Genomic DNA, 25,324 nt, shown 5'->3' with positions numbered 1-25,324 from the left:
TAGACTCGCCCAATGTGGCTGCAGCTCCTCCTCTTCCAGGAAGACAACAGTCTGCTCTGCTGACAATGGAAGCCGGGCAGTGGTCTCCTCTGTGCACCCTCATCCATGCCAGCCAGAGGTATCTGTGCCACTGCAGAGCCCAGGCACAGGCTGGCAGCAGCTTGCCCATACAGTGAGTCATCCTGCAATACAATCACCATGGAGATAACAGTTACTTGATTTATAACATATGGTCATGTGTTTATAATGGGATGCTGATTTTTTCTTGTTGGGAATGATCAGCTTGGATCTGAGCTAAACAAACTGCTGAGCTTGGCTGGCTCAATTTCAAGTTACAAGACTTTAGAAATAAAATCGCAACAAACCTGGAAAATTAGCTTTGATCTTTTCTGCCTGGAATAGATGTGTTTGTAAATATGCCTGTAGTTTGCTAACCACAGTATAGAAACACTAGCTGGGCAATGTTTGTATGATTGTTTAGCTAGTAGTAGGAAATGTGTAAACTGAAATTTTAAGCGGACCTGAAATCAGCACTTCATCTCAGCTTTAAAGCTATGCAACAGCATAATAACCTTTTAAAGAAAAACATTTCATTGTTAGGGCTGATACAAATTATGCAATAACTCTGCAGTGTTACTACTTCCTGCTTTCATGGAGGCAGACATATTGTTAACATCCTGTGCTTTCAAATGCGCTTATCTGCCCTTATCTTCTGTGGTAGTCAAGTGACACGGGGGAGATCAGATTACAATTTGGGATTAGACACAAATTAGGGGGAGTTAGACAGGCTAAACTCTCTAAATTCATCCAGGGTGCATTTCTCTCTGTTTTCCTTCTGTCCTGTGCAAGAGTTCAGGTCCACTTTAAGAGCAGGTTAAAGTTAATGGGAAGCTAAAAAAATAAGATAAACAGATACCTAATGCTGGGCATACACGGCTCGTTTCTTCTTATCGCTGATGGCTCGATTGATAATTTCCGACAGGTTCGATTGCCCGCCGGATCGATTCCGCGCTCAATTATGGCGGGCAGAACAATAGAAAAAATGAAGCACTGATTAGAAAGCGCCCGCGGGGACGAGTGGGAATTGATCCGCGTGGACGAGCGGTGACGTGCCGGCTCACTATCCGCTGGCTCCATACCGGCGCACTATCTAGCCGTGTATGCCCAGCATAAGGAGAGGAAATGCTCTGGGTCCTACAGAGCCTTACCATTCTCCTCATGGTCCCCACGTACCAGCGCTGGCTCCCCCGGTAGCAGTATGTGCAGTACAGAGCCATCTGTCTTCGGGCGCTCCCGGGCTCCTGAAGACTTTCAAAGCCTCCTACGGCGGGGGATTCAAATGGAGTAGTCAGTGCTGGACCTATAGACTGTGTCTATAGGTCCCAGAGCCTTCCCTCTCCTCGGAGTTAGGTGGTTTGCACCCACACATCGCACACAGCAGCACGTGCAGCGCGGTGCGCTGGTAATAGTGCGATAATGTCGCACCCACTGCCCTGTAAGCGACGCACCCGGTACGCATCGGGTGCCCTCGAAGCGGCGCATCAATGCGACGTTTACAGGGCAGCGGGTGCGACGTTATAATCGCACCACGCACTATTACCGGCGCACCCCGCTGCGCACTCTGTGCGCGTTGTAGCTTTGCGCAGCAGTTAGTGCGCGCAAAGCTACTTTTGGGGCACTACGTGGCTTTTCACTCCGGCGCTAACACTTAGCGCCGGTTACTGAATCAAGCCCCCTGTGTACCTAATACTTTTAGCCACAGCCCCTGAATAAGCATACAGATCAGGTGCTCTGACTGAAGTCAGACTTAGCTGCATGCTTGTTTCAGGTGTGTGATTCAGCCACTACTGCAGCCAAAGAGGTCAGCAGGACTGCCAGGCAACTGGTATTGTTTAAAAGGAAACATCCATATCCCTCTCGGTTAAGGTTCCTTTTAATAAGTTGTGTTCAAATTATTCAACCCCCACTGAAATTGAGTGTTTTGGCCAGTTTGACATTGATTTTGATTATTTTAGTCATCTTGTTTACAAATAAATCAGAGAGGCACTTGTAAGTCAGACAAATATAACATAACATTTATAATGAAATAACCACAATGTCTTTTCTGTGCTCACATCCTTATCAGTTTTATTCAACCCCAAGTGACATTCATTCTTAGTACTTAGTACAACATCCTTTTCCAGTTATAACAGCTTTTAAACGTGAAGCATCGCTTGACACAAGTGTCTTGCAGCGCTCTACGGGTATCTTAGCCCATTCTTCATGGGCAAAAGCCTCCAGTCATATTCTTAGGCTTGCGCGCTGCAACTGCTTTCTAAGTCTGGTGACTGCGATGGCCACTCCAAAATGTTCCAGCCTTTAATCTGCAACCATTCTCTAGTGGACTTGGAGGTATGCTTGGGATCATTGTCCAGTTGAAAGGTCCAACGTCTCCCAAGCCTCAGGTTTGTGATGGACTGCATCCCATTTCCATCCAATATCTCCTGGTACTGGTACTGAAGAGAATTCATGGTACCTTGCACACGCTGAAGCTTCCCTGTACCTGCAGAAGCAAAACAGCCCCAAAGCATGATTGACCCCCGCCATGCTTCACAGTAGGCAAGATGTTCTTTTCTTCATAGGCCTTGTACTTCCTCCTCCAAACATAGCGTTGATCCATGGGCCCAAACAGTTCTAATTTTGTTTCATCAGTCCACAGAATACTATCCCAAAACTTTTGTGGTAGTGTTCTGTGGACTGATTAAACAAAATTAGAACTGTTTGGGCCCATGGATCAACGCTATGTTTGGAGGAGGAAGAACAAGGCCTATGAAGAAAAGAACACATTGCCTACTGTGAAGCATGGCGGGGGGTGGGGGTCAATCATGCTTTCGGTCTGTTTTTGCTTCTACAGGTACAGGGAAGCTTCAGGGTGAGCAAGGTACCATGAATTCTCTTCAGTACCAGGAGATATTGGGAGAAAATGAGATGCAGTCTGTCATAAACCTGAGGCTTGGGAGACGTTGGACCTTTCAGCAGGACAATGATCCCAAGCATACCTCCAAGTCCACTAGAGCATGGTTGTAGATTAAAGGCTGGAACATTTTGGAGTGGCCATCGCAGTCACCAGACTTAAATCCGATTGAGAACCTCTGGTGGGACTTAAAGAAAGCAGTTGCAGCGCGCAAGCAGGGGCGTAGGAATAGGCCCTGCAGCCCCTGCGCCCGCGGGAGGGCCCGCCCCCCCCCCCCCCTGGGGCCCGCTTGGGGCCGTTTTGTGGGTGCTGGAGGGGTGGCAGCATGAGGGAAAAGCCTTGCCCACAGTCGGCGGGGAGAGGGGTAGTTCCCCCCTCTCCCTCACCTCGGGGCTCTCCCCTCTGCGCTCCCCTGCAGCTCGTAAGTGTCTGTGGGGCTGTGGTGGGCAGCGAGCGGCGGGCAGATACATACCTGCTTCCGTGCGTTCCATCGGAGACTTCTCCCTCTAGCGGCTGACGTCACGGAAAAAAAATCTTAAAGGACAACCGAGGTGAAAATAAAGTAATGAAATAAACAATTGTATCTATCTTCAGTGTTCTCCTCAGGCTCTTTTAGCTGTGTGCTCCACCCGGCTAATTTTGGTGAGCACCCGACTGTCATCAGCTCACCTCCTCATCCTCCTCCTATGCTATAAGCAGAGTTGCGCCGGCCCTGCATTCCCCCATCGATATCCCACCCGGCTGGAAAAAAAAACCTGGGGAGAACGCTGAATTCTTCCTTCTCCTAAAAATGACTTTTTAAGATATTCCACAGTTTTATTTTATATTTAAATCTCAGTGTTCTCCCCAGAATTTTTTTCCCGCTGGGTGGCATGAAAAAGTACCTGGGTGGCATGAAAATGTAGCCGGGTGGGGCGAGATGAAAGAATGCAGGGCCAGTGCTTCTCTGCACATTTCTGCTTACAGCAGAGGTGGAGTTGAGCCGATGACAGCCGGGTGCTCACCAAAACTAGCCGGGTGGAGCACCCGGCTAAAAGAGCCTGGGGAGAACACTGAATCTACTTTTTAAGTTTTTACTGTTTTTATTGTTTTTGCTCAATGACACATTCATTGAAGTATGCCAGAGCTAAAATCTATGAACTATTGACCCCTTTTATCTCTTTCCTGCTCTCCAAAGTCATTTTCTGCTAGGAAAGTGTTTTATAGTTGTTATTTCCTATTAGTGAAGGTCACACTGTAGTCTGACTCAGACAGGAACTGTCACTTTCATACCTGATGTTTAACTCTTTCAAGCAGAAAAAGAAAAAAAGGAACACAGCATAGTTATTTGTGTGCTAGGCATTGTACATACTCATGTCTATCTCATCATGTCACATGTCACCTTGGATGTACTTTAATTTATCACACTTTGAATTTCTTATTTGAGTGGCTAAGCAGTTGCTCTTGTAGTAACTTTAGTAGTGTGGAATACATTCTTAATTTAGTACGTTTTTCAGTATTTCTTCCTTTCCTCAGCGTGACAAACGGGAATGAGGTGTGGCGGTCGGACGAAACGGAGGAAGCTTTGGAAGAATGGGTTAGTGACCTCTGTATTTTGAACGTCATTTGGACCTATCATGCACTGGCAATAGATATCTAGTGAGTTTGTCTCCTTTCTGCTACAGTTACTGTATTTACTTGAATACAAGTCAACCTCATGTATAAGTCGACTCCAATATTTGACCCTCTTAAGCTGGATTTTTTTTTTGACTCAAGTATAAATCTACCCAGCAAAGTTCATTCTTGCACTTTAGGACCAGGAAGAATTGACAGCTGCTCTCGGGGGACCAGGAGGGGTAAAACACTGCACTGCATACCGGATTGCAGCCATTAACCCCTCCTGGCCCTTAAGCGCATCCAATAACTCCTTCAGGCCCCCAAGTGCTGCAATTATTCACTACTCCCTCCTGCAACTCAGTATTTTCCCTCCTGACCCTTTCCTTGTTAATTGTTGTGGCCAGGACTTTCAGACTTGTGCTTTCTTGGCCTTTCCTTTATCAAGAAAGTGTCACTTACCACTGGGTAAATTGCTGCAAATGGGGATGTCACTAATAATACACACAGTAATCCGTGTGCTCGGTGTTGCCTGTGACTCGTGTATAAGTCGACCCCTATACTTTTATTTAGTGAGGAGTCAGACCTCAATTTCTAGAGTTATACTCGAGTATATACAGTATGTGTTGTGAAATATTCCGCAATAACCGCATGGAGTGCTGGGAGGGGATCCAGAGGGACTCTACCTCCTCGTACCACAGCGATTCCCCCCCCCCCTTTCCCCCTATTGCACGTGAAATCAAAATTGCCTGGCACATTGGTGATTAAATTGTTGGACTTAGTCCTACGTAGAACAATGCTGGAAAAGGCCTCACTATCTAGTACTGACATAACTTGTATAAATATTGTCCTGTATTAAAGGACAACTGAAGTGAGAGGGATATGGATGCTCCTTGTTCCTACAATGCACACTGCCTGGCTGTCCTGCTGATACTCTACCTCTATTACTTCAAGTCATAAACCCTGAACAAGCATGCAGATCAGGTGTTTGTGTTTTTAATCCCTGCAGACTTCAACTCTTCCGTACACAGAATTAAAATGCAATGATGTCCCTTTTCTTGTAGGATGCAGTGCGCGGCCTCACGTCACAGGGACTTACAGAGAAACTGCGGTAAGGCTAGGAGTTAAACGGTCTGTTTTCAGGCAAAGCATGCTTTTTAATGTCTAGTTAAAGGTACCTGAAGCAAAAAAAAAAAAAAAAGGAATACTCCCTTTTAGTAGAGGCTTTCCTCCATCCTGCTCCTCCTTGCTAGAAGATCACCACAGTAAAATTCCTGCCGGTATGCACTGCAGACACCGATAATTTCAAGTGAAGTTATGAAGGTATAGGGAACTCTGCTCATGGGTGTAACAATCACCCCTGCCATTGCTCCTCCCTCTCCCCAACCGCAAATGCAGCCAATTAGCAAGAAAACCTCCCCTTTCGCTCACAAAAACCGTCCCTGTCACCTTTTCCCACCATGCAGAGCAGAGGGAGCGTGTGTAATTTTTTCCTGCTTCTAGACGTTGCTTCACAGCAGAACACTCTCTGCTGCCATTCGCTGGCTCGCGATAACATGACTCGCATGGGGTTAGGGGACCCATGCTGTCATTTTTGCAGGGGGGCTCTATTATTAAGTATAGTTACGCCACTGGTTCTGCTACCTCTCTGTTGTCTCCTCCTCCTCCGTTTCCAAGGACAATCCGTTGGAGAAGGAGGAACAAACGTGGTGAGGGGGAGCAGGGCCGCCATCAGAAATTTTGGGGCCCCTCACACATCATCAGGCTTGGGCCCCCCTTTCCTGGGCCTCCCACTGGTTCCTGTGCCCGCCCACTCGCCACTCCACCGCATGTCTGTGCACTGCGGTGAAAAATGTGCATGGCTCCAACACTGAAGAAAGCGGCATGCACAGCGCATTTGGCGTGGAGCCAAATACTAGCAAAATACAGGTAGTTCCCGGTTAACAAATGAGATAGGGACTTGTAGGTCCGTTCTTATCCTTTATTCATTCTCTTTTTTTCCCCCTCTTTTGTCTTTTCTTCCTGTGCCTCTTTTGCCCCCTTCTGTCTCACCTCAGTTTGTGCCTCTTTTGTGTCCCTCCGTGTGACCTCATGTTCCCGTCTCATCTCTTTTCTCCCTGTGCCTCTTCTGTCTGCCTCTGTTCCCCCCAGTGCCTCTTTTATCCCCCTGTGTTACCTCTTGTCCCCTTCTGTCTCACCTCGTCCCCCTGCCCTAGCCAGGTATAGGTGCCCCCAGTATAGATATCCAGACATAGGTGCCCCCAGTATAGGTAGCCAGGTATAGGTGCCCCCAGTATAGGTAGCCAGGTATAGCTGGTGCCCCAGTATAGGCCAGCAAGATACAGGGGCCCCAGCATAGGTATTCAACTATAGGTGGTGCCCCGGTATAGGTAGCCTGATATAGTTACCACCACTATAGGTAGCCTGGTATGGGTGTTGCACCAGAATAGGTTAGCCAGTTGCAGGTGCCCCCAGCATAGGTAGCAAGCTATAGATGCCCCAGTATAAGTAGCCAAGTTTAGGTGGTGCCCCAGTATAGGTAGCCAGGTACAAGTGGTGCCCTCAGTAAAGATAAACAAGCATAGGTGGTGCCCCAGTATAGGTAGCCAGGCATAGGTGGTGCCCCAGTTTATGTAGCTAGGTATAGGTGGTTCCAGCCCCAGTATAGGTAGCCAGGTATAGGTCCAGCATAGGTAGCCTGTAGCCAGATATAGTTGGTGCCCCAGTATAGAAAGTCCTCTGTAGTGGGCTCTTTCATTTCCTCTCCACGTTCAAGCACTAATGTCCCTCTTCTCTCAGTGCTGGAACGCGGTGTACTGGTTAGTGAGCCACAGGCCTGCAGCCAGCACATGCGGCCCTTCCAGTGCTTTGAGGGGGCTCAGGGCCCCCAGAAGCCCTGGGCCCCTCACTGCAGTGTCAGTTATCCCCCCCCTGATGGCTGCCCTGAGGGGGAGGATCAGTGTGCAGCTCACTGTGATTTGATGAAAGACACCCAGAGGACTGCATCATCCTTTACCATAAAGCTATGCGCTGCTTAGCGGGCTGGGTCTAGATGGAAAAGGGCAGGACTCCCAAATCCAATGCTATAGGGGTCCTGACCAAGCTGCAAAGAATTCCAAGTTAACGCAAATGTTATGTTAATTTTATGCAAATATATGCAGATCGGAAATCGAGCAATCAAATGCTGCAGCGGCGGCAGTTGATTGGTCCATTTACAAGCTGTTTAAATATGTGTGAAATGTAGCATAATATTTGCATTTCCTGCCTCTGCCTTGTAGGTATTGCGTCTTTCAAAAGGAGCGCCAAGTTGGACTTCTGTCTTTCCTGTAATGTTTATTAATGCTATGCAGTAATATTGCACCAGAGAGATTCCTTCGAAGTTTGGTGTTCGGCTGATGTCACATTTTGTGTTCACAGGGAAACCTTCAAGCAGAACACCCCAGTCTTAGAGATGCAGGGGAGCCTAGCCAGCCTGTCTTTCCCGGTGGATTCTGGGAAAGTGACCCTTGACCTCCTCAGGCTGCCCGTGTCCGAGGCGCGAGCACATGTGCAGGAGCTGCTCTTCGACCTCACCGATCGCGTTTTCAGCTTGGAAAAGCAACTGAAAGGTACCTATAAACAAGGAAACCTGACGGGGGGCTGAATTGCCCTAAATGGGTTCCTACCTCAGTAGAGGGAAGCTGCTGGATAATCGAGAGGCTTCCCCCATCCCACTCACCTCCACTGATCTAGTGCTGGGACTCCCCAAACCTCTTCGACAAGAGCCTTGTGGAATAGAGCATGCTGTCGCACTCCTGTCCGTAAACAAGCTTGACCACACTGCACAGGATGCCTCGCGCCTGTGCAGTAGCATGGAGCTGCTTGTGCTAGGCGGTAAATGCAAAGCTGCATGCTACTGCATGCAGCCATGCTTATTCACAGGTGGGAGCATGGCCGTAACCTTCCAGAGGGTTCCAGAGTCCAGCAGTGGTCTGAGGGAGCATGTGGGAAGCCTCTGGAGGAGGCAGGAAAAGCTTGAACTATAGCAGGGAGCTTCTGTGTGCAAGCTACGCTGTGTGGTCTCAAAAAGGAGTGTTGTGCTTATGGATTGAACTGGATAGTATGTTGCATTGCACGATGGCTGCTTCTTCTACTATCTGACCAGACTGGATGCTTCCCTGACCAGGGGAAGATGGGGGAGTTCCAAACTATGCAAGTGCAGGTTCAGCTCAAAACTCACAGCTGCAAACTTCAGAATAGATCTTTTCCACTCGGAGGAACTTACGGGAGGTGTGGGAGCTGTGAGGGACGGGGAACGGGATCCCAAGGACAATGACTAGTGCCAAGACATTTCTACAAAGGTAATCTAGCCTACCATGGGCTTCATTTACCACGGTTTAGGGGTACTTTAAATACTAGTAGCTGCTTACACACCACCTTCTGTGTTACCAATGATGAACAATTTCATTTTTCAATTTTATTGTCTTTCATTCTGACTCTAGTATCTTAGCAGTTTTAATTTGAACAGTCTGACTCACCCAGGGGCGCCTCTAGCCATTTTGTCTTTGCCTTACGCAAAGTAGATGTACTAGAAGCAGGCACATGGGGCGGGGCTTAGTCCTGGGGTGGGGCTTACTTTGAGGGGAGTGGGCTTAATCTAGAAACATGGCGCCCCCCAGGACCAATGGCACTTCAGGCAATGGCCTTTACTGCCTATGCCTAGAGCCTCCCCTGGACTCACCAGTGAGCCCCGTACTCAAGGGGCATACAGTACATTGATTATTATTATCTTACCACACAAAAATATTAAAGGACAACTAAAGTGAGAAAATATCAGTTGCCTGGCAGCCCTGCTGGTCTATTTGGCTGCAGTAGTGTCTGAATCACACAAGAAACAAGCATGTGGCTAATCTTTTCAGATCTGACAATAACGTCAGAAACACCTGATTTGCTGCATGGTTCTTCAGGATCTATGGCTAAAAGTACTAGAGGCAGAGGATCCGCAGGACAGCCAGGCAACTAGTATTGCTTAAAAGGAAATAATGATGGCAGTCTCCACATCCTTCACGCTTTAGTTGCCCTTTAAGGAATATCTCCACCCTTGTACTGTAGATAATTTTATTGTAAGCCCAATCCTAGTGCACTCTACAGAGTTCTTCTTTAACTGTAGACAGTCACCGATCCTTTTTTATTTTTTTAAGTAGGGGAAGAGTTAGATCGTATGTCAAATCTTTATTACTATTGGACCTGTGTTATGATTGGAGTGACTTTTCCTTGATTCTAGTCCATGTCGGTGTCACTGTTTACACCAGGCCATAAAGGGCTCTGAAATATGTGCCTCCTCAGGTTGCTTGGCAACACATTGCACAACATGCTCCAGGGAATGCTCTCCTATTCCATAGATGTGATATTTAAAGCACACCTGAACTGAGATGGATACGGAGGCTCACTTACAGTATGTATTTCCTTTTAAACAAGTGCTTGACAGTCCTGATCCTCTGCCTCTAATACTTTTATCCATAGACCCTGAACAAGCATGCAGATCCGAAGTCTGACTGGGTTAAAGGGGAACTGAAGAGACAGGTATATGGAGGCTGTCATGTTTATTTCCTTTTAAGCAATACCAGTTGCCTGGCAGCCCTGCTGATCCTCTGCCTCTAATACTATTAGCCATAGCCCCTGAACAAGCATGCAGCAGATCAGTTGTTCAGACTTTAAAGTCAGATCTGACAAGACTAGCTGCATTCTTGTTTCTGGTTTTTATTCAGATACTACTGCAGAGAAATAGACCAGCAGGGCTGCCAGCCAGGCAACTGGCATTGATTAAAAGGAAATAAACATGACAGCCTCCATATAGATCTCTCTTCAGTTCCCCTTTAAGGCCTGTACACACGCTAAATAGATGTTGCCTGATGGAGATTGGGCGACATCGCTGGGCAGAGGCTGTACAGACATGGGCTAATGACAGGATCTGTTGCAATAAGGGGTCAGAGACAGTGGCGTAGCTAAGAAGCCGTGGGCCCAAGTGCAATAACAACAATTGATTCTAAACACCAAAACCAATCACGGACAACCACTGGGTCAGAGGTGCAAGAAGGGGATGGGGAACAGTGTGTTAATGATCACTACTATTCAACCCATCTATAGAAGTGGATATTATCAGCACAGGACCAATAAACAGCTAATACTGTGGTTGAGGGGTGGACCCCTTTAGCCCAAGGGCCCCGAAGCAGTCGCTACCTCTGCAGCCCCTATTGCTACGCCACTGGTCGGAGAGCAGTGCAGCTGTGATGTCACACGGCGGTTAGGGTCAACGTAGAGAACAAAGCTATTGGCCGTTGCTTGGCTGACTTGATCTGGCCCGGCACCATCGAGTGGTGCTGGATTATTAACGACGGTCATTATCGATGATCTCAGCTGACTTTAATCTAGCGCGTGTTAGGGTCTTCAGCCACATGCTTGTTTCAGGTGTGTGATTCAGACACTAATGCAGCCAGAGGTCAACAGGACAGCCAGGTAACTGGAATTGTCTAAAAGGCAGTCTCCATATCCCTCTCACTTCAGGTGTGATTTAAAGTAATCCCAAGCTGAAGCTCAGGTTCAAAATAAGCCCTTACCCTGAATAGAGGGAAGTCTGAGGATCCTATTAAGGCTTCCCTTGGTGGTCTGAAGCCCCCATAGCTGAGCCAGGCCCCCCTCCCTCCACATCAGGGCCAAGCAGCTCCTCTTGCTGCATCATGTCCGCGCAAGCCCGTCCACAAGTACAGTAGTACGGAGCCCGTGGCTCCGGCATATTGTGCATATGCGGGTGGGCTCGTGTGACTACTGTGCGGCCACGAGGGAGGAAGAGGAGCTGCCCGGCCCCAATATTATTAGCTACAATGCCTTGTTGCTAATCTTTGAGTGGGACCATGCTCAGTGACAAGGGACATCAGAGCAGGGAGGGAAGCCTCAATGGGATCCTGAGGCTTCCTAGTTCAATACTGAGGGTTTTTTCTGCTACTGTACCAGAGCAATTTTCACCTTTCAGCGCTCCTTCCATTCATTCACCAATAACATTATCACTACTTATCACAATGAAATGATCTATATCTTTTTTTCACCACCAATTAGGCTTTCTTTGGGTGGTACATTTTGCTAAGAATTATTTTATTCGAAATGCATGTTAACGTGAAAAATATGGGAAAAAATTATTTCTCAGTTTTGGGCCATTATATTTTTAAAACAATAAATGCTATCGTAATTAAAAACCACACATTTTATTTGCCCATTTGTCCCGGCTCTTAAAACGTTTAAAATATTACCCTAGTACAATGTATTGCACTCACTTATTACAAGCCCATAATTTCATAAAAACATTACCGGTAATATACCATTTGACATATATATTAAAAAAAGTTCAGTCCCTATGGTAACTATTTACGTTTTGTTTTTGTTTTTTATCGGTTTTTTTTTTTTTTTTTTTTTTGAATGCATGTCATTTATTTGGGTACTATGGGGGAGTGTCTTAGCCCACTGCTATCTAGATTGTTAGCTGGCAAGGGTAGGGACCTCTTCTTAGTGTTTCTTATCCTGCTGTAATTTATCATATGAACACGTATCAGTATTGTTGATATCTCAAACCACACATCAGCTATGTCTGTATTTGTATTGCTGGATGTACAGCGTTCTGAACGTCTCATGTATCTACAATATGCTTCCCACTATTTTCTTTGTACTATGTACAGCGCTACGAAAGATGTTGGTGCTATATAAATAATCATATAAATGATGTTCTTGCCTTCTAGCCACAGAGGACAGCAGCACTCCATCTGTCAGTCCAGTAAAACCGTCTCAGAGGAACCGCTTGGTGCACATTCCAGGTAACGGCGACGGCTGGATGTATAGCAAGAATGTACACTGCAGTCCTGCTACAATACATAGCTTCATAAAGGTCCAATGGGTGCAAAGGATAGAAACTCCAGCACAAGTCAGTTCCTATATACCATGCATAAGAAAGATGGAGTAGAAGCAAATGCAAAGGTGTAACAGGTGCCCGGGCCCCCCAGCAGATTCCCCGCAGAAGTGGCCAGTGACCACTCACCAGAAGAGTACCTGATCCTGCTGCGTTTCTTCTTCTGCCCGGCAGCCACATGATGCGGAGCGGCGCATGCAGTACAGAGGTAGTGGCTGCCAGCTGCAGGAGGACACCGATGCAGTGGGATCAGAGATGTATATGCACATAGCACAGCGATAATACTCTGCAAGATGGGAGGATGAGGGCGGATAAGGTAAAATGCCGCAGGAGGAGGGCCATTAAAAATGGCACCACCATGGGCAGCATGAGTAAAAGCTGTGACTTGCGGCAATGAACAAGCTATTTATCGGGCACCATAATTATCATTCATTGCTGCCAATCACAGCTTTTACTATTGCTGTGTATGGTGGCAATGGGGTAGTTTAAGGGGTTTTAGGCATGGGGGGTTGGTTAAGGTTAGATTCAGGGGGAGTGGTTAAAGTTACGCATCAGGGGGGGGGGTTGGTTAAGGTTATGCTCAGAGGGGAATGGATAAGGTTAGGGAGGAGTGGTTAAGGTTAGGCACCAGGTGGGGGATGGTTAAAGCGGATCCGAGATGAAAAACTAACTATAACAAGTAACTTGGCTATATATCTTATCTAAAGTTTAGATGGTTTACACGGCAAATATAGCTGCAAACAGTTTTAATAGAATATTATTTATTCCTGTGTTACAATGACAGCGGCCATGTTGTTTGTAAACATTACACAGAGGCAGGCTTATCTGTATCTTGAGCCATCAGCCTAATCCCCTTCTCCTCCTCCCTCCTCCCCTCTGCCTCTGAAATCTCTGGCTAGTAACACCTCCCCCTCCTCCTGCCCAAACTGAGCTCCAATGAGCCCTTGCTACTGCCAAGGCTCTCTGAAAATCTGTGGGTGTGGATTTTTTTAGTTTATAGGGAATTAGAGTATTAAACAAAAACAAAGTATTTGGCTTGAGGAATGCCCTATAAATAATAGGAAAGGAACACAATTATGCAATGTGTAAAAGTTCAGCTCGGATCCAATTTAAAGTGAACATCCGGACTAAAAATCGACTCAGCAGCACTGAAAAGGCTTGGTGTTTCTTTAAGTTTCACAGCATCAGAACTTTGTTTCTCTTATACAAACCTCATTTTTAGCTGCACAGAAGAAAACTGCCCGGGCTTTTTTTTCCCCTGATGCTGTGCAAAGCATGATGGGATTTCTGATGTTCTCTTTCTGCTGTTTTGGTGTAATTTTTTTTTTTTTTACATTTTGAATTTGACATTTGAAGCCTAGCGCATGCAGCTGGGAGGGGTTATCAGGACACAGGACAGTTGGAACTGTGTCTCCTGCTCCTTGTCACCTCCTTTCAACCAAAAAGATGGCTGCCCCCATGACAAAGATGGCAGCCCCCATGAATCACAAACATTTGCCTGTTCTTTTAAAACAGGGTGGGTAAGAGATTGTATTACCTATCTATTCTAATTAACATAACTAATGTAACTTGATGACAGTATGTTTGTTTAGGCCGAAGTTCCCCTTTAAGGTTAGGCAGCACCACGGGGGATCTTAGGGCTAGGCATAAGTAGAGGGAGGGTTCTGTGTGAGAGTAGGGTTAGGGCATAGTAAAATATTGGTAAAGATTATGGATATTTTACTATAGGAATTTAGTAGTAGAATATAGGTAATTTTACCGATACTCTACTAGCGGCAGTTTCCGGCACTATTTTTAGTAGGCACCATTTTTTTTATAGGTATGCAGATGATTGGGTCCCTTTCCGCCACACCCAGCCTAACAGTCGTTTCACACCCTCTTCAAACCTCAAGGGCTCGTTCCCATTTTCCTCATTGTTGTACAGTTGCGGATCCTTGTTGGTTCTCCTTTGGAAGCCAATTACTATTTCCCCACCAGTGTGTTTGCACATTTCTGATATGCATTCACTATGACACTGTGGCGATATTGTTGTGTCTGGACATCCCAGGTCGTGGGGCCAGTCTCGTCTTCTCATGTTCTTTGATGGGAAAATAGATAACTGTGCTTATGCGGCATTGCGGCATGCATTACGTCCTTGCGTGAAAATCTCAGCCGCAACACGATCTGCATGGTGTTTGTATGTTCTGTCCATGCTTGTGTGGGTTTCCTCTGGGCACACTGGTTTCCTCCCACATCCCCAAAAACAAGTTAAAGCAGACTTTTGAACTCTCTGCTCTAAAAGATAAGCAACAGCATAAAAGCTTTAAAGAAAAACATTTCTTTGTTACCACTGATACAAATCCTGCAATATATCTGCAGTGTGTCTACTTCCTGCTTTCATGGAAGCAGACATAAGGTTATCATCCTGTGTTTACAAATTAGTTGCTCTGCTGAGGCAGCCAGCTGACACGGTTGAGAGATCAAATTACGAATGTGATTAGTTGCAGATGAGGAGGAATTAGACACAATAGATTAATACATACAGGGTGCATTTCTTTGTTTTATTTCTGTCCTGTGCAAGAGTTCAGGTCCACTGTAACTGAGAACTTGGGTCATAAATGATGTAAACTGAAATTTCTCAGGGATTCTTTTCCATCTCTCCTCTATAAGCCAGGATATTGATTATAATACTAGTACTGATGATCGCTCTCTGTTTAGATGTTGACGTGAGGAAGAGGGGATCCGTAACGCAAGCCAAGAAGAGGACGCGAGGGGAGTCGCTGATTAATCCTGGCTCTAAGAGGTAGAGTGATCCTTTGTGATAGCTTCAAATACCTCTACATACATCGTTGTCCTATAGCTTGTAGAAAGCCAAAAGGGGGAAATCGAGAGAGAGAAGCAGGTCGTTTTGGCACACGGTGCTCAGCACCAAGCGGCAAAACTAGGCGGCGCTATAGTAGCAGTATGGCTATAGTGCGCGGGGCGTGTAAGAAGAATTCAGGGTTCCGGGGATTTCCGGACCCCAACTTACTTCTCCCTCCAAGTTGCTACGACTCGGGAGGGGGAATGATATTCAATGCTGCTGGGAATTTCAGCAGCAGCAGGGTGAGCAGTCATCCGGCTCTCCCTGCACCAAGCTCACTGGCGGTAGGACAATACGTACGCATTGAGAACCCACAATAAATAAGATAGTATATCAAAGCCATGTGGGTATAGTTGCAATGGAAACAGAGGCGCCAGCAGAGTAACAATTGATCATAGGTAAAAACAGATAAAAGTTGGGGGCAAGGGTGGACTTGCCTCCCCAAAACCAAACACAACCACTATGTATGGGTTAAACAAGATTTAATTAGTACTCCAGAACAAATGCAACGCATTTGCGGGTCTCTAGCCCGCTTCCTCAGGCAATAATACAGGTAGGAGTAACTGCAATATAAAACAACAACATATAATAAAATAACATCTGCCTACACTAGCAGATGTATTATGTTCCAATGTTTATATAAGAAAAACTCTAAAACAGGGGTCTCAAACTCAATTTACCTGGGGGCCGCAGGAGGCAAAGTCAGGATGAGGCTGGGCCGCATAAGGAATTTCACAATCGCGGCGCATCGCCGCCTCTGCCCGCCCCTCTCACTCTTCCTTCACAGAGAGGGGCGGGGAGAGGCGGCGATCCGTGCAGCGATTGACGTCAGGAGGGGCAGAGCTGAAGCTGAAAGCTCTGCCCCTTCCAGGAAATGCCGGCGGATTGCCCCCCGGGCGATTTGGGGGCTCTGCAGCCCTCATTTAGCGGCGGGGATGCGGCGGATTACTTGGGAGCACTGAAGCGAATTATAAGGAAGCTTTTGCCGGCGAGGGCCACAAAATATTGTATCGAGGGCCGCGAGTTTGAGACCCCTGCTCTAAAGCATATAAAATGCAGATTATGAACTCCAAAACTCGTAATCAATTTATATACTGTGCCCTGTATGACATAAAGTGTAATAAATACAGATGTTAGGCAGATGTTATTTTATTATATGTTGAGGAAGCGGGCTAGAGACCCGCGAAACGCGTTGCATTTGTTCTGAAGTACGAATTAAATCTTGTTTAAACCACACATAATGGTTGTGTTTGGTTTTGGGGAGGTAAGTCCATCCTTGCCCCCCAACTTTTATCTGTTTTTACATATGATCAATTTTTCCTCTGCTGGCGCCTCTGTTTCCATTGCAATTATTGTTATCCACCTGGTGGATGGTGAACACCCCTTCTTTCCTTCTACAGAGAGCGACTTTTTAGCCTGAGTGGGGACAGGCCTAATATCCTCATAAGTGCTTTAAGTGGTTGCCTGAACCCGGCAACCCAGACTTGTGAGTATATTTCTATTTGCTACTACCTTGGCATTCCTTTATCATCAATAATACACTATTGGGGGCTCTCGATTGTGTTTTTCCTTTCTTTTCCATGTGGATATAGGTTGTATATAACAAATAATCCTGACAAAGTTGAGTTACCACAAAGGCCACCACTGTATAGGCAGGTAGGTAACATGAACCTGACCCCACTCGGGGTAAGGAGTTACTCTCAACTTTTGGTGGAGGGGTGTTGCCCATTTTTTAAAATCTACAAAGACAGTATGCAAATAGTAATACAACAACCAGGCAACCAAAAAATTACGGTAATATACACTAAAAGCAGTTTACAAAGGGAGAAAGTGGTCGTCTTACCTCCAGGGGTGCTCGGATACCCCTTTTTAAATCCAAATTGACTTGGATCCGAATAGGATATCCGAATTCAAACTTTTTGGTATCCGAGTAAACTCGGATATCCGAACCCAATATCTGGCCGGATTCGGATATCCGGATAGAAAACCGGAAGTGACCTGAAAGTGGCTTAAAATGCTTCCAAAGGTCTCTGCAAATGGCAAAAACACCTTTCGGAGGGGTCTCTCTCTCTCTCTCTCTCCCTCTCTCTCTCTCTCTCTCTCCCTCTCCCTCTCTCTCTCTCTCTCTCTCTCTCTCTCTCTCTCTCTGTAATTCGGATATCCGAAATCTTGCTGAGCACCACTGCTTACCTCCCCAAAGACTTGATTTACTTGATTTTGAACAAAAATTCCCTTTATGATATACTCCAATGTGCAACGCTTTCGCAGGTGTGACCCGCTTCATCAGGCAGAGTGAGAAGTAACTAATCCAAAGCCAAACCCTTCCGTAGCTACCTCCCTTTCTAAACAGTGTTCAGTGTATATTAATCGTTCTGGTGCCTCTGTTTTACTATTTGCATCACTGTCCTTTACATCACTTACTTCTCACGGTACACCACCGCTGCAGCCAATTAGCTTTACCTTCTCAGTCTACCGTGGTAGAATCTGAATCTGATTGGATGCAGTGGGCAACAAAAACAGTTCTTCCTCTAGACATTGTGGCTCATTGAGCAGAGGAATGGGCGCATGCACAGAGCTACTAAGGTTGCCCACTTATTAAAGGGAACCTGAGATGGGGCCCCCGCCATAAAATATACATACCTGAGGCTTCCTCTAGCCCCCTCCGTCCTGATCTCTCCCACGGCATTCTCTTCTCATTCTCTGTTTCTCCGCAATTGGCCCCAGAAAGTCCTCCAGTTCGGGGCCTCTGCTCATGGCGGCCCAGCGCGTTCACGTCGCCTTGAGTGTTCTCCGCCAACTGGCCCCAACTGTAGGATTTTTCGGGGCCAGTTGCAGGTGAACAGAGAGGTAGAAGAGGACAGCATGGGATCGATCAGGCCGGAGGGGGCTGGAAGAAACCCCAGGTATGTATATTTTATGGCGGAGACCCCATCTCTGGTACACTTTAAAGCTGCATCTGCTACTGCAGTAAAACGAAGCCTCTTAGAAGTAATTTAAAGCAATTTAAAGTAATTTTAAGCCCTTGCCCTATTCCACTACAAGCGCGATGACAATCGTGCACGCTGCCTTTTCCACTTGCCGCAATTGTGCCGTAAAGCCGTTGGGAGTGGAACGCAATCACAACCAGAATTGTGCAAGCCCACAATTGCATTAGTGGTGCACACTAGTGGGATATGAGCACAGTGCTCTCGCGTTCTGCAAAGGGCTGCAAACAACTTTTTGAAGCTGATCGCAGCTAGTGGAAAAGGGCCCTTAGGCTCAGCATACATGCCCTCACCTATGTATGGCCTCATTTGCACCCTCACTATTCAGTTCAGGTATCCCTTAAGTTGTTTCTGAGTCGCACAACTGCAAGAAGCATGCGGCCAGTTGAGTCAGACCGGAGCAGTGTTGCCAACTGATCCATTTAATCCTGACACATCTAAGTTATACAGGTGCCGGGGCTATTTGCACATAATCAGTGCCTTAACTGCATCTACCTAGCCACAAAACCTGTATAATTCATGTGTCAGTAATTAAAGGGATGAGTTGGCAACACTGGACCGGAGTCACAGCATCTGATCTGCATACTCATTCTGAGACCGTGGGCGTGATTTATTAAGCTGCGCTGCTGTAGCAGTGCAAGCTAAAGGTCTTCAGCACAAGTTAAATACAGCACACGCTACTCACGGTAGAGCTATATAGCGTACGTTCCTAAATTACGCGCGCTCATTACGATGTTCCGGCCACTCTTTGCATGTAATATGCAGGTGACAAACAAATGGGGTTTTATCTGAGCAAATTCTCTGTTTATTCTTCCGTCAATCAAATTTTTGTTGTTTTTGGTTTATTTGTCCCCTCTAGCAAAAAAGCAGCAAGAGGAGTGGATTTTGATGAGTCCTGAGAAGATGAGTCCTGTGGAACTGTCAGACTGTGGCCTGAATAAACAGCTGAGACTTGGAAGTGTGTGGCTACTGCTTAGTGCTGCTGTGTGCACCATTACCTGGATCAGTGCTGCCACCTACAGGCTGCGGGTTGGAAATACAGCACTGATTTTAATATTTATCTAAGCTGTTTTATTAATGAAGGAATTGCCCACATTTGAAGAACACCCTCATTTACTAAAGCCCTAGACTAGGTGAACATAACAAAAAAAACAAAAACAAAAAAAAGGTCTGCAATTAAGTGGTTGTGATTTGATTAGCAACCCTGCCTGGGGGGAGGGTCACATCAGATAATAGTTAAGGTTGAGAGAGATCTGTGAATTAGAACAACCAGAACTTATACAAATCGTAAGCTCTCCATACACTATTCAATTTTCACTCAATTTATTATTTTCATTCGATATTATGATCAATTGTTTTACCACAGACTGACAACCAGCATTGGGGATTTATCTTTCAAACAATTTTATCCCTCAATATATTTATTGGAAAGCCTCAAACACATGCTCAATTAAAATCATTGGAAAATGAAGGATCAGATTCAGATTTATCGTCCAATAGCCAAATTCATCCAGACGGATCCAATCAGATGAGATTTGGTGGTAGTTGGTGGAAAACGCAGGAGTCAGACAAAAATAAGTGATCATGTCGTCTAAGACGGGGATCGTTTTTTGGGAATCTTTGGTTTTTGAACAATGGTTATCGAGGATGTGTACGTAGCTTAACCATTTCTGCCGCCCGGACGTGAAGCTCACGTCCGGGCGGCTGCGCTGCTGCGGTGCCGCGCACCCCCGTGGTGTCCCCCGGTAACGCTGGGATTAGTGAACGGGAACATGGTTCCCGATCACTGATCCGTGTCCCCTGCAGAAAAACCGAAGTGCTCTCACAAGAGGCTTCAGTCTTTGCACGTACAAATTTCCGCGTCCTCCTTGTGCTTCCGCTTAGTGAGAAGCACAAGGAGGGGAAAAAAACTCAAGGTGGCCATCTTGTGGCCAAATAGTAAAAATACATCTACATATTTTTTACATTACAATTTACACATATAATAACATTAAAAATTAACTGTTTATTTCCCACACCAAAATATTACCCAAATACAATTTTTAATGGAAAAAAAAATTACAATAAAAAAAAAAAGACATAAATAGTTACCTAAGGGTCTGAACTTTTTAAATATGCATTTGAAGGGGGTACACTATGAACATTTTTTTTAAATTATAAGCTTGTAAATAGTGATGGGTGCAAAACGGAAAAAATGCACCTTTATTTCCAAATAAAATATTGGTGCCATACATAGTGATAGGGACAAAATTTAAATGGTGTCATAACCGAGACAAACGGGCAAATAAAATACATAGGTTTTAATTATGGTAGCGTGGATCATTTTAAAGCTATAATGGCCGAAAACTGAGAAATGATTTTTTTCCATTTTTTTCTTATTAATCATGTTAAAATGCATTTATAAAAAAATAATTCTTAGCAAACTGTACCACCCAAAGAAAGCCTAATTAGTGGCGGAAAAAACAAGATGTAGATCAATAAATTGTGATAAGTAGTGATAAAGTTATTAGCGAATGAATGGGAGGTGAAAATTGCTCTGATGCATAAGGTGAAAAATCCCCACGAGCTGAAATGGTTAACTGGTTTAGGAGCGTTGCCAGTTAAAATTGCGCCTCACGTGCAGCTGCTGTAGCCTGATGCAGCCTAGTTTTAACGTCGGCGGGTTCTGTGCACAGGACGCGATCGCATTTCCCCGCCAGCTAAAAGCTAAAGACGGCTGAGGTCCATACCTCGGTCAGGAGCCGTTTTCATTGGCTCCTGACCCCCTGATCACTGTAAGCCAATCACAGTGATCAGGAAGTGGAGAATAAAACAAAAATAGGCTCTGCTCCTTAAAGGGACCAAAGCCTTCGGTCCCAAAGTAGTTAATATTGATCGAAAACAAAATCAAGTGATAACTGAATGGAGTATGGCCAACTTGAGTGAATCACATGGGATCTTTCCTTATGGTGGCCACTAATGATCCAATCTTTTTCATCCAATCTTACAAAAATCTATGTAGTATAAGGGTAAATTGAGTGAATATTGTGAATGGATACTTCAGGCAGTTACCTTATATTACATAAAAATGGTAAGATTGGATGAAAAAGGTTGGATCATTAGTGGCCACCATTAGAGATCATTGGGTCTCCTTTAGTAAATGAGGTCCGTAGTCCTCCACCTTCTGACAAGCAGCCAATAGGAGGAGAGGTGACATCTCTGAGCTTTGCCGTCTGACGTATGATCTCGCGTCTCTGTGCTTCATGGATTCCGGAACAAATATGGAGACCAGGTGATCTGTCATTCCTGATCTGCATACTTATAACTCTTCTAGACAGAGGACAGTAGCATAACTGAGGAGCTTGGGGCCCCAGTGCTAGTATTACATGGGGCCCCACGCACGCTATTTATATGGAGCCTCAATACCTACCGAGGACAGCTGCAGCGTCAGAGAGGTGTACTCAGAGTAAGGAAACAGTTTGTTACAGGGACACTGAAGAAAATAGCTCATGATATAATGAATTGTATGTGTAGTAAGGATAATTCTTAGAACATTAGTAGCAAAGAAAAGTCTCATTTTTATTTTTAGATACTCTGTATTTTAAACTATAATACAAAGCAGAGCTAATGACCCTTTGAACTTCTCTGCAGTAAAACCTTAAACAAACAAGAAACAGAGACCGGTTTAGATAAGCGCTTCAGAAAACAGAACTGTAGAAAAGCTCAGAGAAGCTCTTTTGCTTAGATGATAACTGGAGTTTCTTAACTCTTCATGTACTGGAAACAATATGAGACTCATATCTGTGCTATTAATTATCTATTTCTTAGCTGTGCTACACATACAATTCATGATATCATAAGTTTGTTTTCACTTCAGATTCCCTTTAAAGGGGAACTGAAGAGAGAGGTATATGGAGGTTGTCCTGTTTATTTCCTTTTAAGCAATACCAGTTGCCTGGCAGCCCTGCTGATCCTCTGCCTCTAATAATATTAACCATAGCCCCTGAACAAGCATGCAGCAGATCAGGTGTTTCAGTGGTTCAGACTTTAAAGTCAAATCTGACAAGAATAGCTGCATGCTTGTTTCTGGTTTTATTTAGATACTACTGCAGAGAAATAGACCAGCAGGGCTGCCAGGCAACTGGTATTGCTTAAAAGGAAATAAACAGGACAACCTCCATATACCTCTCTCTTCAGTTCCCCTTTAAGGATTACCACTATTCAATGTACATGTAGAGGTGTTTATAATCAGCATAACACCAATGCAAAGCTAATAAGATGGATGAGGGAGGCCTCCCCCCCCATGGGCCCCTCATGTCCAGGGCTCCAGTGCGGTTGTAACCTCTTCATCCCCTATTGCTATGCCACTGACAGAGGACATCATTACAGACCAATTATGAGCATTAGAAGGAGGCCAGGAGTAGCAGTCTCCACATTTCTCTCAGGACAGGGGACCTCTCATCCAGCAAATAGCCTTTTATATACGCCTTATTATAAAAAAACAACATACATATGTATATTTTTTAAACCTATTTATGAGCAGACTGAGGCTTCATCACATGAGCCGGTTTTACAACATGTTTTATTTCCTATTTACAGTTATAAGTCCAAATCTCATCAGGTCAAGAGTTACTTAAATATACAGGATAGGTGTGGAGTTCTCATTGAGCTAAAGTAGAACCCCGGATGTGATAAGTAAGAGCAACTCGCTAATATATCAATTATGGTAATGCATCTTTGTATAGGGTTTTCTTTTGCTCGTAATATGCTTTGCCAGATTTCCAAAAATAGTCATGGGCGGAGTTTAAATGGGACTTTCATAGTGTGTTTTGAAGCTACCTCACGTGTCAAAAAGTCAATTCCTTGGCGCTGCCTCTATAATCCCACCACTTTTGCCGCCTGTAGGCACCCGTTGCTCAAGAACAAGATGTCGCCACAACCAAGGGGAAAAACCACAACAATGGCTCAGTTCAGATGCAACAGGGTTAATACTTTATTAATACAACGGGATTAATCCCCTGATGATGGCGTATAGCCGAAACCTGTTCAGGAAGGAGACGCTAGCTACTCCCAGGATAACCAGACACAGTTTCTTTTATGTAAGGTACATAAGAATTATGCCTGTGCAAAAACCTTATAGGCGAACTGATGCAGTAAGGGACAAGTGTGCATGGACCCGCAATGTAAGTTGTATGTTCTAACCTACGTCCAGTTGTATTAATAAAGTGTTAACTCCTTGTTGCATATGAACTGAGCCTGTGTTGTGGTTTTTACCCTTGCACATCTTGTTCTTGAGCACGGGGTGTCTACAGGCCCCAACAGTGTTGGGGTTATAGAAGCATTGCGAGGAGTATACTTGCCTACTTATTTGTTCCATTGTGGATTGGAAAGCCTCTGGCAGCTACTACTACTATTCCAGTGATCAATGTCCCTTGTTCTTCAAAAAGTCAATTGAAACCATTTGCTGTTGATGAAACCATTGATGTAAAGTAGTTTGCTGTCTGCTATTAGGCATTCAAGTCAGGAGAGGGGAGGATTAACTTATTCACCAATCAGGGCCATTTCTTGGCAGGCTAGATTGCATATTCACCAGCAGGTGGCATTCTAGGCAGCTAGCTAGTCCGCCTGTGCCAAGAAACAGTCCAACGTTCAATAGACCATATTCACCAGCAGGTGTCTTCCCTTGAGAAGATATTGACCATGAAGAGCGGAGCCTTTCCCCCTTACAAGAGTTGTAATAAATTCCTGAATCTTTGGTATATGTACATGTATATTTTTAAAAGTTGTATGCCTTTTTTTATATATCGACTAATTTCTTTTTAGATCAAATGAACATTTTTAAATTATCAACAAAGATTTTAAGCAATAGCAATGTCTACAATAAAGTTTCTTTCTACTGGATGAAAAGCGGTGCACCTGTGTTGTGTCTCAGATGGACAGTTTGGAAGTAGGACAGTTCATTAGGTGATGTCTGTTTGACACCAAACACTGAGGGCTGTAGAGGGCGCTCTTGCGACAACATCAGCCAAAAAGGATGATGGGACGGTAATGGCAGTCTTATACGGCACACAGTGGAGGAAGCGGTTATGAAAGAGTCCAGTAGTCCGCTAGGGAGCGCCCTCAGCGTGCCATGGGTTTCACCACAGGGCGGTAGAACATGATGATCTCCTGCTGGTTAGGACAGGTGTAGGAAAAAGATTTCATCTGGGCGGCATTGTTCATGTATCGTGATAATCCCTTCAGGTCCTTGGGGATCTCAAAGTGACGGAAGTGTTTGCACACCACCTGCAGGAGAGAGAGAGAGATGTCAGTAGAGGCATTTATAGAGAAAGTATAGAGCTCATTTATAGGGAATGTGGAGCTTTCATTTATAGGGAGTTTATAGCCCCACTGGGGGTTGGCGATACTGCAGAGGCTGCCAGCGGGACCGGGAGAAGACCGGAGGTGCGGCGAGGAACACACTAGACCTCTAGGGGCTGGAAGAAGCAGAAGCCCCAGGGAAGTAGAGCCAGATTTAAATAATCCTTTAAATGACTTAACTCATGAATTATCTCTCTCTAGCTAACTTAGAGACACTGAAGCGAAAAAAAAGTGTATGTGTAGTACAGCTAAGAAATAACATTAGGCGCAGAGACATAAGTCTAATATTGTTTCCAGTACAGGAAAAGTTAAGAAACTCCAGTTATCTATGCAAAAGAGCCATTGAGCTCCACGACTTTCACTTTTTCACTTTTTGTTATCTCAAGTGACTGGCACTGTATTGTTGTTTTTTTTTCCTGCAGAGAACAGTTCAAAAGTTCACTGGCCTGCTCTGTAAAAGCATTTAGAATGCTGAGTAGTGTGTAAACGGCAAATATTAGAGAATGATGCAAGGTTATAGAAAACACTATATAAGTGAAAATAAAAATATGAGAATCTTTTCTTTGCTACTAATGTTCTAGTAATTATCCGTACTACACAACTAATTCATTATATCATAATTTTTTTCCGCTTCGGTGTCTCTTTAACTCGTTATTTATTGCTCCTTATCTAACGTAACT

At 45.0% G+C, this 25,324-nt stretch overlaps 2 protein-coding genes across 3 annotated transcripts in view; one reads left to right on the top strand and one right to left on the bottom strand.

The window, feature by feature from the left end:
- PAXX (PAXX non-homologous end joining factor) lies at window positions 1-19,362 on the top strand. The gene is made up of 7 exons (XM_068248778.1): window positions 1-172; window positions 4,469-4,529; window positions 5,611-5,657; window positions 7,964-8,154; window positions 12,313-12,387; window positions 15,177-15,261; window positions 19,165-19,362. The coding sequence occupies exons 1-7, from the start codon at window positions 66-68 to the stop codon at window positions 19,202-19,204; spliced, it is 606 nt and encodes a 201-aa protein (XP_068104879.1). The 5' UTR covers window positions 1-65; the 3' UTR covers window positions 19,205-19,362.
- A 3,486-nt stretch (window positions 19,363-22,848) lies between these two features.
- The window catches only part of CLIC3 (chloride intracellular channel 3), a 79,809-nt gene continuing 77,333 nt past the window's right edge, over window positions 22,849-25,324 (bottom strand). For both annotated transcript variants that reach the window (XM_068248776.1, XM_068248777.1), the window contains one exon: window positions 22,849-24,569. In XM_068248776.1, the coding sequence (XP_068104877.1) occupies window positions 24,405-24,569 (165 nt within the window). In that variant the 3' untranslated portion in view covers window positions 22,849-24,404. The remainder of the gene's footprint in view (window positions 24,570-25,324) is intronic.

Source organism: Hyperolius riggenbachi, chromosome 8 (genome assembly GCF_040937935.1).
Source record: "Hyperolius riggenbachi isolate aHypRig1 chromosome 8, aHypRig1.pri, whole genome shotgun sequence".
Taxonomy (NCBI): domain Eukaryota; kingdom Metazoa; phylum Chordata; class Amphibia; order Anura; family Hyperoliidae; genus Hyperolius; species Hyperolius riggenbachi.
This window is presented reverse-complemented; position numbering and strand designations above follow the sequence as displayed.

What these genes read in the sequence shown, in the direction of transcription:
- PAXX (XM_068248778.1), top strand. Translation starts at nt 66, where the DNA reads ATGGAAGCCGGGCAGTGGTCTCCTCTGTGCACCCTCATCCATGCCAGC. An exon ending in CTTGGAAAAGCAACTGAAAG is followed by an intron (nt 8,155 to 12,312) that starts GTACCTATAAAC and finishes CTTGCCTTCTAG; the next exon opens with CCACAGAGGACAGCAGCACT. An exon ending in ATTAATCCTGGCTCTAAGAG is followed by an intron (nt 15,262 to 19,164) that starts GTAGAGTGATCC and finishes TGTCCCCTCTAG; the next exon opens with CAAAAAAGCAGCAAGAGGAG.